The sequence below is a fragment of the Diaphorina citri genome, unplaced genomic scaffold (assembly GCF_000475195.1).
Source record: "Diaphorina citri unplaced genomic scaffold, Diaci psyllid genome assembly version 1.1 scaffold1463, whole genome shotgun sequence".
Lineage (NCBI taxonomy): Eukaryota > Metazoa > Arthropoda > Insecta > Hemiptera > Psyllidae > Diaphorina > Diaphorina citri.
The window spans coordinates 17,203-33,075 of record NW_007378889.1 but is presented as its reverse complement, the minus strand read 5'-3'; the positions used below and the strand labels follow the sequence as shown (position 1 = coordinate 33,075).

Below are 15,873 nucleotides of genomic sequence, written 5' to 3'. Positions count from 1 at the left end.
TGCTTCATTTTTTGTCAATTTTGTCGTACAATATTACTCCGAGGCACCTCTATAGGTATACATGATGCTCGCGTACATGTAACTTTTTGTCTCGTCCTGAAAGAATTTAACTTTTGTCTTCAGTTCAATTGTTTGAACTTACCTTAATATCGGCACATACTCGTACACTAAAGTTCAAATCAAATCAAATCATGAATTTATTCTTTGTGTTAAAGCAGAGAGCTTCTTTACAACTTTTGTGGGTATCAGAGCATTCTTTAAAAAGAAAAGATACAATCAATAATCAGGGTGGAGTTAAAAAAGACAAGAATGTGGAATCCATAATAAATAATTTAATAAAAATTTGTATGAGTATTTATTCGAGTAATAATGTGTTGATGTGAATCTATCAAAGAACCGACATTCCATAAATTTCTAAGTTTCAACTCTTCTTTACCTATTGTTATCGTTTATAAAATATTTGTTTCTCTTGTTTTTTTTGAAAGTCTTTATAAAAAGTAAACGTTTCTTCGATATTTTTTAAAGCGCGAACGGTTCTGGGGTAGTTCCTGTTTTACTCCTATAAAGATAGAGAAACATATAAAAAAACGGCATTGTGGATGAACCGTATATGCCCTCAGCTTTGAAACTTTAAATTACTCTAGCTTAAAAATAAATGGCAAAAATTGTTAAATATAGTTCATCTTATAGGTACACATTTAATGTTAGATATAAGTATTTTCCAAGTTTCATTGTGGGATTGTTGTGTTTTGTACAAAAACTTTGTGTAACACCTATTACCTATTTGTTTTATAGTTAAATCCCCGCTCTTTTTATGAGTATCAGACGACCTTGATTTAGTGTGGTCTGTAGAATATACTTGATGGCTGGAACTTGAGAATAAGGAGTAATATTAAATTTTATTATTTATGTTTGTTATATATTTGAATTTGGCCAGGGATTTTTAGCTCTAAAGGGACTGTGAGACTGTCATGTCTTATTTTTCTAGGTATTCTTAATGTAACAATTACTCGTTTTGTAAATAAAATAAAGAGGTCAACCTTTTTTATCAAAAGCAGGTATACGGTATAGATTCTATGATATACTATAAGAATTATAAACACGTCTGAGTAAAAACGTCCTTACTTAAAAAATCGCCTCCCCCCCTCCTCATTGAAAATTTAGCCTCACTCCTTCTTTGCCTCAACCTGAATAATAGTTCCAGGTAAAGGAATTACTTTAATGCAGTACTACGAAACCTTGGGAATGTTTCGGCCGCAGTACTTAATTATTTATGATTATTTATGTGAACAGTTTATTGACATAAGCGTAAAAAATCCGAGACTACAGATGTAGGTATGTGCTCGTTTTGAAAAATGGAAATCTTGTACGATAATTTTAAGTTTAACAGGGTGGCCTTAGCTACAATTTAGACCGCTTCTGTATCTATCCAAGGTCAGTTATGCTTCCTAATGACAATATGTCCTTTAGCCAGAATCTTTCACATGGACCCCCACTAAGCCCCCCGACCCCCCCCCCCACTAATGTGTCTAATTGCCCATATTCCATAACGAAGCCTGGAATCTCCTGCTTCTTATACACTGTGCCTACTCTTGAAAATATTGGTCAGTGCCCTAAATCACCAAAGTATGGAAAAGTATCTTACAAGTGTAATAGCCAATGGAAAAGGAGAATTTTGAATTTGGACGAATCATATCAAAATATGGCATTGTAAATACTTTTCCATACCTACTTTGGTGATTTAGGGCACAGAATGATGTCATCAAAAATTTATTCAAAAGCTCAAAACCATTGACCCTTGCAGGAAGAAATACAGTATTAATGTCATGGTATCCCATATTCATAGTTTAGTTATAACTTTTTAGTTTTTTACAAATAGGTAAATAATTGGGCAAAAAGTCCGTTCTTTTATCTTCTCTTGTCGATTTCTGTTTGACTGAGTCACCCAGTATTTTTTTTCCTCGTTGGAAAATTTATTAGCCGTTACTAATTTAGAATTTCAGAACCTTTACTATTTCCAACATTAACATATGTAGCTAATACTTCTATAATTTTTCACTAACCAGGGCAATGCCTTTGCTTTTGATGTGATTTTCCCCATTTTTTTTTTTTTTTTTTTTAACTGTTAATAGTCAACTGTAGTTATTGTTATTTTCTTTTTATTAAATTGAGCCAGCAATTTGTATCAGCTGTCACGAAAATTTTTGCTCCTCAGCAATTTAAAATTTTCTAATTTGAAAGTTCAATTTTCACCACTTTTGTCTCTACACCACTGGTGATTGTTCTAGTCTTGTCTAAATATGACAAAGACCAAGGGAAGCCAGAAAACTGAGACTGTGAAAACTACGGCAAGAACGTCAAAAGTGATTAAACCAAGAGTTGAAATATCTAGTAGTGAATCGGAAATGGAAGAAGAGAATGGATATGTCAAGTTGGAGAAAAGCATGAAGAAACTATTCCAGGATTTTAAGAAGGAGATAAAGAAAGAGTTGAGGGATTTCGAGGAAAGCTTGAATTTCAGCAACGGAAAGTTGGATGATATCATTAAAAAGATGGGTTCAATTCAAAATGTTCTAAATACTATGTCGGAAAAACAGGAGAAACTTGAAAATGAAAACAAGATGCTGAAGACGAAAGTCCAAGAACTGGAATGTAGTATGGAGGAATTGCAACAATACACGAGAAATAAGAATATACAGATTGACGGAGTACCAAAGCAACCGAATGAAAATTTGAAAGAGATTGTTAAAACCATTGGAAACAAAATTGACGTCCCCATAAAGGAAGAAGATATTGATGCGATACATCGAATTCCGACCAGATCGACGAACAATCCAGAACCAATAGTTGTCCAATTTTTGACAAGACAAATGAAAGAAGGTGTTATACAAAAAGCAAAAAGTGCAAGATTGTCAACAAATGATATTAATGTACACGTACCTATAGGTTTGGATAGACCAATATATGTAAATGATCATTTAACTAGACAGAGGAAAGAAATCATGTTCCAAGCTAGACAAATGAAGACTGAAAGGAATTATAAATTCCTCTGGACCAGAAATGGTAAGATATTTATAAGAAAAGATGAAAGGAGTGTGGTGATTAATTTGAATACTAAAGAAGATCTAAAGAAAATTGTTTAAGAACAATTTTCATTCAAATATGTTCATTTGTTTCTCATCAATAATATTTTTTTAAATAAGTTGAAGTATTTTAAACATATTTTATGAATTTTGAAGATATTGAAGATTTGAATATTAATTTTGAAACTAAAATTTACGAAAACATTGAAGAATGGAAAAATGAAGAAATGAAAAACAACAAAAATAATTTTAACATATTACATGTTAATGTAAGAACAATGTCGCAGAATAAATTTGATTTATTAAATATTTATTTAAATGATATCATCAAGAAAATTGATATTTTAGTTGTAACAGAATTTAATTGTAAAGATGAAGAAAATTATCACTATAAAATACAAAATTTTAACTTGAATACATTATGCAGAGAGAAAAAGAAGGGAGGAGGGATTGCGGTGTATACTAAAGAAAAATTGAAAATAACTGAGATGAAAACGATAAATTTCAAACATGCAGAATGTTTAGAAATAGAGATTGAAATTGCAAATAAACAAATAATGTTAATTGCAATATATAGACCACCAGATCAAAACGCAGTAAAATTTGTAGAAGAATTGAAAAAATGGCTGAAACATAGAAATGTAAAGAACAAGGATATTATCATGTTAGGTGACATTAATATAAATACATTGGAAGATACAGTTTCTAAACAAAAATATGTAGAAACATTGTATAATCACAACATAATGAATACTATACAAAAAGCAACGCGAGAAGAAGTAGCAAATAATAGATTAAGTTCAACATGTATAGATCACATTAACTTGAGATCAAAAAATAAATATGTGTCAGCAGTGATCAAAGAGAAATTAGCAGATCATTATTTTGTATTCTCTAAAATAGAAAATACATATAAATGCATCTGAAGAAAATGAAATTATAGAAATAAAGTGTACGAATGAAGATAAAATAAATGAATTAATAAGTGGATACAATTGGGATGGTATTATTGAAAATTTTGAAACAGCTGAAAGTTTGTACAATGAAACAGTCAAGATTTTTAATGAAATTTACGACAAATCTACAAAAGTAATAAAAATTAAGAAAAAATATCATGGAAATAGTTGGATAACAAGAGAAATTAGAGAAGATATTAAGACAAAGAATAACTTGTGGAAACTATTAAAACGTAATCCTGCAGATATAAATTTAAACAAAGAATTCAAAGATTTCAGGAATAAACTTAATAATAAAATAACACAAGCTAAAAGAAAAGAAAATGCGAGAAAGTTCAAAGATTGCAAAGGAGATATGAAGAAAACGTGGAAAATGATAGACAATATAACAAACAAAGTAAAAAGAAACAACGAACAAGTTATATTGAGAAATTTTAAAACAACAAACATGAAAATTGAAGATATAGATGATAACTTTAATATGACATTTTAAGAACGAGATAATAGAAATAAAAAGAAAAAAAACTTGAAAGCAAAAATAGAAATACAAGCAGAAACAAATACAAGGGATGAGATATTTGATAATAAACCTATAACAAGTATTGATTTGTTCAACATTGTTAAAGATATTAAACAAAACAAAGGACCAGGACAAGATGGTATTAGACCAAAAGATATTAAAAATAACATTATATGGTTGGAAAATATTTTGAAAAAAATTATAAACAAAATGATAGAAGAAAAATCAATACCCAAGGGAATGAAAGTATCTAATGTAACACCAGTATACAAAAAAGGAAATAAACAAACATTTTCGAATTATAGACCTATTTCGGAGCTTTCATGTATGGTCAAGATATTTGAAAAACATGTAAACAAGCAACTATCGAAATTTGTAGAAGATAATAATATAATACATCCAAATCAACATGGTTTTAGAAAGAAAAAAAGTACAAAAACATTATTATATCATTTTACAGAAGATATCAATAGAACATTAAATGGAAATAACTATTGTCTAATACTGGGAATTGATCTAAAAAAAGCATACGATACCATAGATCATGATAAAATGATGGATATGTTAAAGAAAATGAATATAACAGACAGTACAGAAGAATTATTTAAAAATTATTTCAAAGATAGACTTCAAAGAATAAAAATTGGAAAAACGAAAAGTAATGAATTAACAATTAATCAAGGTTTAATAACTGGGTCTATATTATCACCAGTTTTTTTTAATATATATGTTAATGATATACACAATATTGGTTTGAAATCAAATGTATTGCAATATGCAGATGACACGTTATTGTATTATATTCATGAGAATCAAAAAGAATGCTATAAAATTATACAAGAAGACATCGATAAAATAATTAAATGGTTACATCAAAAAGATATATTTATTAATAAAGAAAAAACAGTGGCCTTGTTATTTCAAAATCATATGATGAAAAGATTCAGACGACAAGAAACAAATAATGTACAAATACATGAAAATAAATGCTTAGATATAAGAGAAGAAAGAAAAAAAGTCAACAATCAAGTAGAATATACAGTGTGTCCACTTTTAATGTGCGCCATAGGAAAAATACATGTAAAAACAGTTTTTCTTGTCTCAAAAGTCCCCATTAAGTATTTTAGTTAAACCAAATATGTTAACTCATGTATTTTTATCTGAGGAATTCACTGGTGGTGATTTCATACACCTGGGACTTACAGTTAAAAAGTTAAGGGTTCGAAATCCGAGAAATGTGTTATGTTTGAAACTCAACATTTGTGTACAATTGGATACTCTATTTTATGTATTTTTTCACGAGAAATCGATTGGTAATATTTTCAATTACTTGGGGCTTACAATTAAAAAGTTCTGGGTTCGAAACCGAGTAATTGATGATTCTCATGAAAAATATAACTGTCCAAATGTATTTTTTTCGTAAAGATCGTCAAAAATAATAAATAATCCGAAAAGATTTTTTTTTTAAAAAGTATTTCTTCTCTAAGAAATTCGTCCCCAAAGTGTGCGCGGGAAAAATAATGAGATTCAAATTTTTAAAGCGTAGGGACGCTTGGCAACATTGCGTGGGACGTAACCAACCATGAAAAAAGAAATTCTTCTGGCTCTTGCTAATCTGATCACATCGTTTTCTTTGGTTTTTGCGTTTTGTATCTGCTAATTTGACTGTTTTTCTGAGTATCCTGTGGTGGTGTAGAGGTCAAGGCGCTCGACTGGTTAACAGGAGGGCGTGGCTTCAATCCCAGCCGAGGTATGGAATTTTATCCTCAATATAATTTGAGAATTTGACCACAATAATAGTAGTAGCCTACTGCTGGAGTAAAGGGACTTATCAGTCCTATGCGAGCAGTAAAAATAAGCACTATTATTATCATATAGGTAGGTACCTACGTAGGTAGTGTTTACATAAAGCGGAACTTTGAGCAGGGATGTTTGGTATGTGGAGATCATACTATTCATATTATTCTTCTCGATCGAAATAAATGTGCCAGCCTACTTAGCTTAGTTGGTAGTGCGTCTGCCTTGTAAGCGCTAGGCCGCGGGTTCGATTCCCGCCCAGGGCGGATTTTATCCTGATGGGATAATGTTCGTTCTCGGAAACGGCTGGCTTTCTCCTATCCTGTCTTCCTTCTCTCTTCGAATTCGGGACGATAAGACCATAGCAGTTACAGTTCACTCTGTCAAACCCCTTAAAAAAAATGTACATGTACGAAAAAGTAACTACTTGAATAAGTGCATGATAAAAAAAAATGGAATGAAAATATCTAAATTTGAAAATAGGTATAAGTACCTAAGCTGATATTGAAAAATAGTGATAACAAAATGCGTAGATAGGTACCTATTCGATCTATTTGAGCCCCTAACCCAAATCCCTATGGTAATAAGCCCACAGCGCGTCGTACGATATTGGTAGATGACGTCATCACAGGAGTACAGTGTTGTCGCTAGGTATGATATCGGCGGGCTTGAGACTCTCATGTTCCGAGAGCTGTATCTCACGATCTAGTGAACGCATTTTCTTCGTTATAGTCTCAATATTTTTTTTAATTTTCATAGTTTTTTCTGAGATAATAAAAAAAAATCATGAGAATCACCAATTTCGTTCAGGACAGTCACACTACTTTCACGTCACGTGAATCATGAACGAGATTACTATCAAATACCTAGATTATTGAATGAATTACCCGAAGATATGAAAGAATTAGATAACGAAAGAAATATGAAAAAGAGTATTAAAGATTTTTATTTAAGAAGTAATGAAATATAGAAGTTGAGCTGAAAATAACCAGATGAACCAAAGAAGAAGCTACGTCACTAGAAAAATGAACTAAATCAAGAATAATAAGAAGTTATGGTCCCTAAAAGTACAGAAGTACTTACAGGGATGTTGAAGATTAATCATGTAAAGAATATTGTAAAGAAAGAATAAACTTATTATTATTATTATTATTATTATTTATTTTTTCTTGCCGAAATATTTTATGTTTGTATTTCACATCCGTTTGTACTTTTTTATTTGTGTTCCATGATTTTAGGGTTGAGGGTATGAAATTTGCTCACGTTAGTAACCTGTGTGACCCAGTGGTCAGAGATCCGGGTTCGATAAATATTTTTGCATGATTTTAAACTCGTGTTGATCTAGGGAGCTTGATAACACGATGGTTGAGTTGGTTCATCTAAGTTTCAACTCAGTTTGTTGTCCATATATTAGGTAGATATATGTAGATATGTAATGTGGCTTCCTAGTTATTCGTAGATTCGTATAAGCTCAACCCGACTTTTTGGGCTGTTTGCCCCTACACCTATTTAACCCTAAAATTCTTAATATTAAGAATTAAGAGTGATTTTTTTTTCCTAGTTGGAAAATTTATTAGCCGTTATTAGGAATTTTAGAACCTTGCTATTTCCAACATTAACATACATATGTAGCTTCTATAATTTTTTTTATTTTCAAGCTCAATAAGACGTTTTGGAAGATAGGTCATAAATTCAAAATGGATATTCTTAGTAAGAATTTTTTTGAAGTTTTTCCAGAGGTGGCATTTTGATTCACAAGAAGTGTCAAATCTTCCCTTCTCCCTGAAAATTTCGCTCGCAATTTAATATTACCTTCTTGACAATGATTTGAATTACCTATGTGTTTCTCCCTTCTATTCTTTCTCTCTCCCTATGCCCTTTTTTTCCCCCTTTACTCGTTTTCTCTCTCCCCAGTACCCTTCCTTCTCCTCTCTCTCCATGTCTCTCACTCTCCTTCCTATTTCTGTCCCTCATTTCTCTCTTCCTTCTCTCCCTTCCTCTTTCTCTCCTACCTTTCTCTCTTCCACCGCCTCTTTCTCTATATCCTCATCTTTCTCCCTCCCTCTCCTCCGCGTTCTTTTGTCTCTCTTGAATTGAGAGTAAATAATACAGTCCCTCCCTCTTCCTATCCCTTTTCCTCTCTCCTCGTCCTCTCTCCTCTCCCTCTCTCCTCTTCCTCCTCCTCTTCCTCCTCCTCCTCCTTCTCCTCCTCCTTCTCCTCCTCCTCTTCCCCCCCATCCCTCTCTCAGGTTTGGGACTATTTTCTTTTTTTTTCTCCGACGTAAGCTGAAAAATCTCATTGGTATGGGAAACCTCATTGTAGAGACAGGGAGAGAGGGTATAGGGTTGAGGTATGTATCTAAGGCAGGCTTGTCCAACCCGCGGCCCGCGAAGGCCCGCCTAAAAAAAGTGAACGAAAATCACACCTTCTACGTTTGTGTACCGAAGACGTGAATGTAGATATTCACGCACTTGTGTCAGCTGCAGAGTGTCCACAGGGTTAGGGGTTATGTAGGGTTAGAGGTGGGGTTAGGTATTGAAGACCTCCGCCCTCCGGGCCAAGTCAAGAGGAAAAAATGCATTCGTCGTTTTTATTTTATTTGAACTGTAACATAGGTCTGAAGACATTTTTGCTTTCGACTCACCTTTTAAGAGGTTTCGTCGTCTTCCTTGTATTTGAACTGTAACATAGGTCTGAAGACATTTTTGCTTTCGACTCACCTTTTAAGAGGTTTCGTCGTCTTCCTTGTTTTTCATCAGTTCCTTCCTTCTCTGTGAAGCACCTCACTTAAAACGGCTAACTTTGTTATTGGGTATTTCGTCGCGTTTAAAAGCTAGTAATCTATTCAGCAGCTAAGAACTTATTCTAGAATCTTTATAACCATCCGGAATTTTCATTGAATTTGAGAACAGCCTATTCTAAGCTCCCTATTCCAACTCGCTTTTGTTTCACTAGAATTCAAACCAACTCCTCAGTTAGTCCTATTCCAACTCGCTTTTGCTTCACTAGAATTCAAACCAACTCCTCAGTTAGTTGTCTTCAGAAGGCTGAGTGGACTCTGGGGGTGTCCCACAGGCATTCATCTCCTGTTCTCCTGTCATCAGGGGACTGAATTGCTAGGCACATCATTTTGACGAGTTGAGAAATACGTTTCTGTACATGAAAACAGACATAAAATAAATACAAAATACATAAAAAAAGAAATATCGTAAAAAAGTCATACAAATTGAATTTCCCCACATTGTCTTGGATTGAGTGTAACCTGAAGGGGGTGAATTATGATGTCAAAAAATATAGGCCTTTTTTCTTTGGATTTAGAACCCCAAAAATTCAATGTTCCATTGCTTTTTTGGATTGTTGCTTTAAAAGAGTTTATAGACACAAAGGTATACCAGGAAAACCACCTTTCTCGGTGATGTTGTTGTTGTAGCAGTGACAGCAGATCAGTCAACGTCCTCACGATGGGCCTTTTTTCTTTGGATTTAGAACCCCAAAAAGTTCAATGTTGCATTGCTTTTTTGGATTGTTGCTTTAAAAGAGTTTTTAGACACAAAGGTATACCAGGAAAACCACCTTTCTCGGTGATGTTGTTGTTGTAGCAGTGACAGCAGATCAGTCAACGTCCTCACGATGGTTGGGTCTGCGCCCCAGGACGACCCGGGAAGCTTTACAACTTTCCGGCCGAAGACCATCAATCCCCCTCAGTCCCCAGTGATGTTGTGGTCAAGACACTTGCTCGGTAAACGGGAGGGCGTGGGTTTCAGTCTGTTCTCAAATGATTCTTGTATGGCTATTATGGAAAAAGAAAGATCAACCAGTACCAACTAGGTAGCCAGGTTCTACTTTCTGATTTCGTGGGAAATTCAATAACGAGAAAAAGACACGCCAAGTATAACAAGTAACCTGGTTATTCTAGCAAACATAATGAACATGTTAATGTGATTCCGCTTGTTTTGGCACAGGACCATATAGCCTGGCTAATATACGTACAGAAGACACATTTATATTAATAAAAACAACTTATCCTTCTTGTCCTCTTTCTCTCCCTTCCCTCGCTTTCTCTCTCTTCTCTCTGAGCGCTTCTTCTTTCTCTCCGTCCCTCCTACTGGAAAGTGTGTTCACTTTAAATTTCCCTACGTCTTCTACTTTTTTTTGTACCCTGTCTTTCTCTTCTCTTCTCTTTGTGTCTTCTCAAAAGAAATAAAAGTCGTAAAATAAGATAAAGGAGAAAGAAGGGTGATGTTGGGAGGAGGAAGGGAAGGAAGAGGAGAGAAGAAGAAGAAGGAAAGGAGGAGAAGGAGGAGAAAAAGAAAAGAAGAAGAAGAAGAAGAAGAAGAAGAAAGAAGAAGAAGAAAAAACAAAAGTAAGAAGATGAAAGATGAGGAGGAGGAGACTACGCCGAAACAGAAATTAATGGCCAACGCGACCTGCACGAGGAATGCAAATGCAAAAATAGATAGACTTTTGGTCCTGATAGAAGAACCGCGAACTCCTTGTTTTGGTCTGAGTCGGCAATGTTTTATGTCATGCATTTTGGAACTTTTCACGGTGTACACGCTGGTCGGACAAAGTTTGGAAACGTCAGAAATTATGTTCGACATCGACAGTCAAGCCCGTTATAATGGGCACTTTCATTTGGATCGCAGCCCAGTGATTAACGCGTCTTTCTTTGCCATGGCAGAAGGTCCCGGTTCGAATCCTACCATGACAAAAAATCTGCATTCCGTGGTTTCCGCGATCGAAATATTTCAACCTCACCTTTCTGGTGTTCTCGTGGTTGACCCAGCACCTAAATTGAGAGTCTTTTATCGCCCATCTTGATTGATGAGACATACTACGGGATGGGAAAATTACTGGTGAAGTTTATAAATTACTTGTCCACCAAGCGATAATGAGTGGTTGTGTAAAAGAGGTCTCCTTAGAGAACGCTGCAACTAAAACAAAACAAAAAAGTCGGGGGTAGAAAAACAAGACATTTTTTTTTTTTTTAAAGAGGTTTGACAGAGGGAACTGTAACTGCTATGGTCTTATCGTCCCGAAATCGAAGAGAGAAGGAAGACAGGATAGGAGAAAGCCAGCCGTTCCGAGAACGAACATTATCCCATCAGGATAAAATCCGCCCCGGGCGGGAATCGAACCCACGGCATAGCGCTTACAAGGCAGACGCACTACCAACTAAGCTAACTAGGCTGGCAAACAAGACATTGAAATTTCAAGAGCTTTCATATCAGTTTCTTGTCTTACCAACACAGAAAAGTGCTATCGAAATTTTCCCCCACCCTATGAAACTCTCCTGGCCTTTGTTTTTGTCAATAGGCTCGGGTAGCAGCTTTCGTATTCCGACCATGTTGTCTACCTAGAGCTCTGCCACTATCTATTATGTAGTCACCCGTACCCCCAGGAAGTTGTACGTCGTAAAGACGCGACCTTAGACATCCGTAATTCCGTATAGTAATGGTTACTAAACTAAATACATAGTAATGGTTACAGAAGTAAATACATGGGAAAATAGTAACATAAGTAAATAGTAATAGTCACAAAGACGTCGCGACCTAAATAATGGTTACTGTTAGTGCATCTGGTCCTTACTCACGGCGTAAATACACAATAGGTTTGGCGTGAATTACTGAACGGCCAGTCTAGTTAGCTTGGAGTGGAGGGCAGCATATCTACCTTGTAAGCGCTAGGCCGTGGATTCAATTCCCTCTCGGGGTGAACTTTGATCTAAACAGATGAGGTTCGTTCTCAGAATGGCTTGCTTTCTCCTATCCCGTCCTCCTCACTTTGATTCCGGGACAATGCGGGACTTTAGTATTTACAGTTCGCTCTGTCAGCCCTGTGTGGGCTTTTGTCCGCCGCGCCCGTCCAATGTCTCGCCCCAACACCTGAAAACCCTGTCTTTGGCTCACACCTACCTGAATATGGAGCAATCTCCACGGCCGAGTATTAGACTTGCACATTGGAAGATCTGGGTTCAATTCCCATCCGGAAGTTTTTTCCCGGCTCCATGCTGAACCTTCACAAAGTCATTTAGAAGATATGTTGTCTTCGTACCCAGGATCCTAGGAATGCTAGGATGCAGAATGCATTTCAGTTCCTACTTTATGCTTGCCCTTTCCCTTCTTTATCTCTTCTTTCCAACGTAATATTTAGACAAGTTATGACCTAATAACAAAAACTCTTCTTCCTGGGAGACCTACTCCGCCCCCCGGGCCAAGTCAAGAGGAAAAAATGCAATCGTCGTTTTTATTTTATTTGAACTGTAACATAGGTCTGAAGACATTTTAGCTTTCGACTCACCTTTTAAGAGGTTTCGTCGTCTTCCTTTTTTCATCAGTTCCTTCCTTCTCTGTGAAGCACCTCACTTAAAACGGCTAACTTTGTTATTGGGTATTTCGTCGCGTTTAAAAGCTATAGGGGTTATGTAGGGTTAGAGGTGGGGTTAGGTATTGGAGACCTCCGCCCTCCGGGCCAAGTCAAGAGGAAAAAATGCAATCGTCGTTTTTATTTTATTTGAACTCTAACATAGGTCTGAAGACATTTTAGCTTTCGACTCACCTTTTAAGAGGTTTCGTCGTCTTCCTTGTTTTTCATCAGTTCCTTCCTTCTCTGTGAAGCACCTCACTTAAAACGGCTAACTTTGTTATTGGGTATTTCGTCGCGTTTAAAAGCTAGTAATCTATTCAGCAGCTAAGAACTTATTCTAGAATCTTTATAACCACCTGGAATTTTCATTGAATTTGAGAACAGCCTATTCTAAGCTCTCTATTCGAACTCGCTTTTGTTTCACTAGAATTCAAACCAACTCCTCAGTTAGTTGTCTTCAGAAGGCTGAGTGGACTCTGAAGGAGTGCCACGGGCATTCATCTCCTGTTCTCCTGTCATCAGGGGACTGAATTGCAAGGCACATCATTTTGACAAGTTGAGAAATACGTTTCTGTACACGAAAACAGAAATAAAATAAATATTAAAAGCTAGTAATCTATTCAGCAGCTAAGAACTTATTCTAGAATCTTTATAACCATCCGGAATTTTCATTGAATTTGAGAACAGCCTATTCTAAGCTCCCTATTCCAACTCGCTTTTGTTTCACTAGAATTCAAACCAACTCCTCAGTTAGTTGTCTTCAGAAGGCTGAGTGGACTCTGGGGGCGTCCCACAGGCATTCATTTCCTGTTCTCCTGTCATCAGGGGACTGAATTGCAAGGCACATCATTTCGACGAGTTGAAAAATACGTTTTTGTACATGAACACAGAAATAAAATAAATACAAAATACATAAAAAAAGAAATATCGTAAAAAAAGTCATACAAATTGAATTTCCCCACATTGTCTTGGATTGAGTGTAACCTGAAGGGGGTGAATTATGATGTCAAAAAATATAGGAACTCTTTCTTCTGTTGCAGACAAAATGGCGTTGAGGAATGCGTCACCTTATCCAAACAAACCAATCAACCAGAGACAGGGCCAGTTTTAAACTCGGCCTAATATAAGAGTCGTTCGCGGAACGTCAAGTGAGACCTTGCCTGGTCTATACCTGGTTCGCTGAAAGCTACCATGGAAGACGATTTCCTAATTAGGCCAGAAGAATGAGATCCATCCTTCAGAAGTCGTAAAACTATGCGCTGTGCAATGGCAGAGACTGCCTTGGGCATTCACTTGGCTTTGAATTGAGTTGGGCAGGTTTGGGCCTATTTGTGAGCCCGACGGGCAGGTGTTGAGACCGCCTTTGCGCCCAAAAAATCGCCATGTAAAGTTAACTCGTTGGCGATTGAAAAGTGTTTGGGCAAGAGCTGAGCATACCTTGAGAAACCCGTGTAAACAGTTGGAGGACAAACAGCTTCTTCATTTGCAGAAGAATCCCGCAACACATATCTTGCCAAGACCCGACATAACCCTATTATGTTAAGGCAGTCTCTTCTTGATCCCTTGTGTGCCACGTCCATTTTTCTTTAGGACTATTACACTGCGACACAACCCGAACGGGACAAACCTCGGAACCTTTCGCCGTCATTGGAGAATGAAATGAATATCTCGGAAAGGCGGTCTCTTCTTCATCCCTAGTGTGCCACGTCCATTTTTGTTTAGGACTATTACACTGCGACACAACCCGAACGGGACAAACCTCGGAACCTTTCGCCGTCATTGGAGAATGAAATGAATATCTCGGAAGACAACAACAATGCGCCTCCCAAGTCGAAGAAAAACGCCGAGATCGTGTCGTCGGACAGCCTTTCGTCGAAAACCAAAATCCTCATCCCCATCTCCAACTTCAACCTCATCAATCTCTTCTCGTCCTCGAAGGATGCCCCGCTCAAGTTCAACTACATCATCAACAACGCCAACATCTCCGCCAATGACCTGCTCTGTTTGAACACCAATGAGGAGGAGCCATCGGGATCCCAGGGGGCGGGCACTGAAGAGACCACGCCCCCCGTGACTGCGAAGGCGGGGAAGAAGGGAGGTGCCGTGCAGGAGAAGGTGGAGGAAACTGGAGGAGGAGGAGGAGGAGGAGGAGGAGGAGGGAATAAGCTCATTGTTGGTAAGTGGTTTGTTTGCATCCCTCTCTTCTTGACATTATTGCTTACCATTATATGCTTTTCGGATACTTAATATCATCCGACTCGAATTTTACTTCTTTTTGCATGTCCGTTTAAAATTGATCTAAAAACACCGATCTACACCGATATATTTCGTGCTTACGACAAACTCTCTCATGATGTTCTGCTATCGAAATTGGCGGAATTTGGCTTTCACCCCGACTTTATAGTATTCGTGGCGAGTCTCCTCTTTTTCATGCAACCTTAACTTTACTATGTTATAATCTAGTGATGACACCTCGAATACTAAACGGAGGCCTTTGATTTAGTGCCATTATTGCCTTTTTGGCAAACAATTTGCCTAAATCAATGGGACCTTTGCAAATCCACGTAAATCAAAATGAAAGTCTTCGTAAAACGAAACGTACAAGCTGTTTACCACCTCGTCCCATTAAATTTCCAACTTGTTCTCTCTCCTATGTTCCTGCCCCATCCCTTATGTGTTTGATCTATAGTTTATGTGCTACGTGTGAATGTTTAGAGACCCAGGTAGTTAATTTTCACCCCGCTATGCAAATTGAAACGAAAATGGCGTGTGCGAAAATTCTTGCAAAATATGATTACGGATGCGGCAGTGAGCAGACGCATGAACATCTCCTGGTATGCGGCCAAATGGAGATGACATGCACTCACGCAGATCTCCTTGCAGCAAATGAGAGGGCAATTTACGTCTCAAATTACTGGGGAAGAAAGATTTGATGAGAAAGAAGAGGACACGAAAAGTAAGTAAGTAAGGACGACCGAGCCGGGAAGCTTTACAACTTTCCGGCCGAAGACCATCAATCCCCCTCAGTCCCCACAGTGATGTTGTGGTCAAGACGCTTGCTCGGTAAACGGGACGGCGTGGGTTCCAGTCTGTTCTCAAATGATTCTTGTATGGCTATTATGGAAAAAGAAAGATCAACCAGTATCAACT

At 36.8% G+C, this 15,873-nt stretch overlaps 2 protein-coding genes across 3 annotated transcripts; both read left to right on the top strand.

Annotated features, from left to right (window-relative positions):
- Positions 1 to 2,300: 2,300 nt before the first annotated feature.
- LOC103516010 (spindle pole body component 110-like) lies at positions 2,301 to 3,143 on the top strand. Its single transcript, XM_008480963.1, has one exon. It carries the CDS (start codon positions 2,301 to 2,303, stop codon positions 3,141 to 3,143), a length of 843 nt encoding a protein of 280 aa, XP_008479185.1.
- An 11,063-nt stretch (positions 3,144 to 14,206) lies between these two features.
- LOC113470244 lies at positions 14,207 to 14,993 on the top strand. Of its 2 annotated transcripts, none has more exons than XM_026828528.1 (2): positions 14,207 to 14,267; positions 14,400 to 14,993. In XM_026828528.1, the coding sequence occupies exon 2, from the start codon at positions 14,515 to 14,517 to the stop codon at positions 14,968 to 14,970; it is 456 nt and encodes a 151-aa protein (XP_026684329.1). In that variant the 5' UTR covers positions 14,207 to 14,267; positions 14,400 to 14,514; the 3' UTR covers positions 14,971 to 14,993. The 2 variants fall into 2 exon arrangements, with proteins under 2 accessions (XP_026684329.1, XP_026684328.1); XM_026828527.1 differs by having other exon boundaries at positions 14,264 to 14,390; positions 14,523 to 14,993.
- Positions 14,994 to 15,873: the final 880 nt, after the last annotated feature.

What these genes read in the sequence shown, in the direction of transcription:
- LOC103516010 (XM_008480963.1), top strand. Translation starts at nt 2,301, where the DNA reads ATGACAAAGACCAAGGGAAGCCAGAAAACTGAGACTGTGAAAACTACG.
- LOC113470244 (XM_026828528.1), top strand. Translation starts at nt 14,515, where the DNA reads ATGAATATCTCGGAAGACAACAACAATGCGCCTCCCAAGTCGAAGAAA.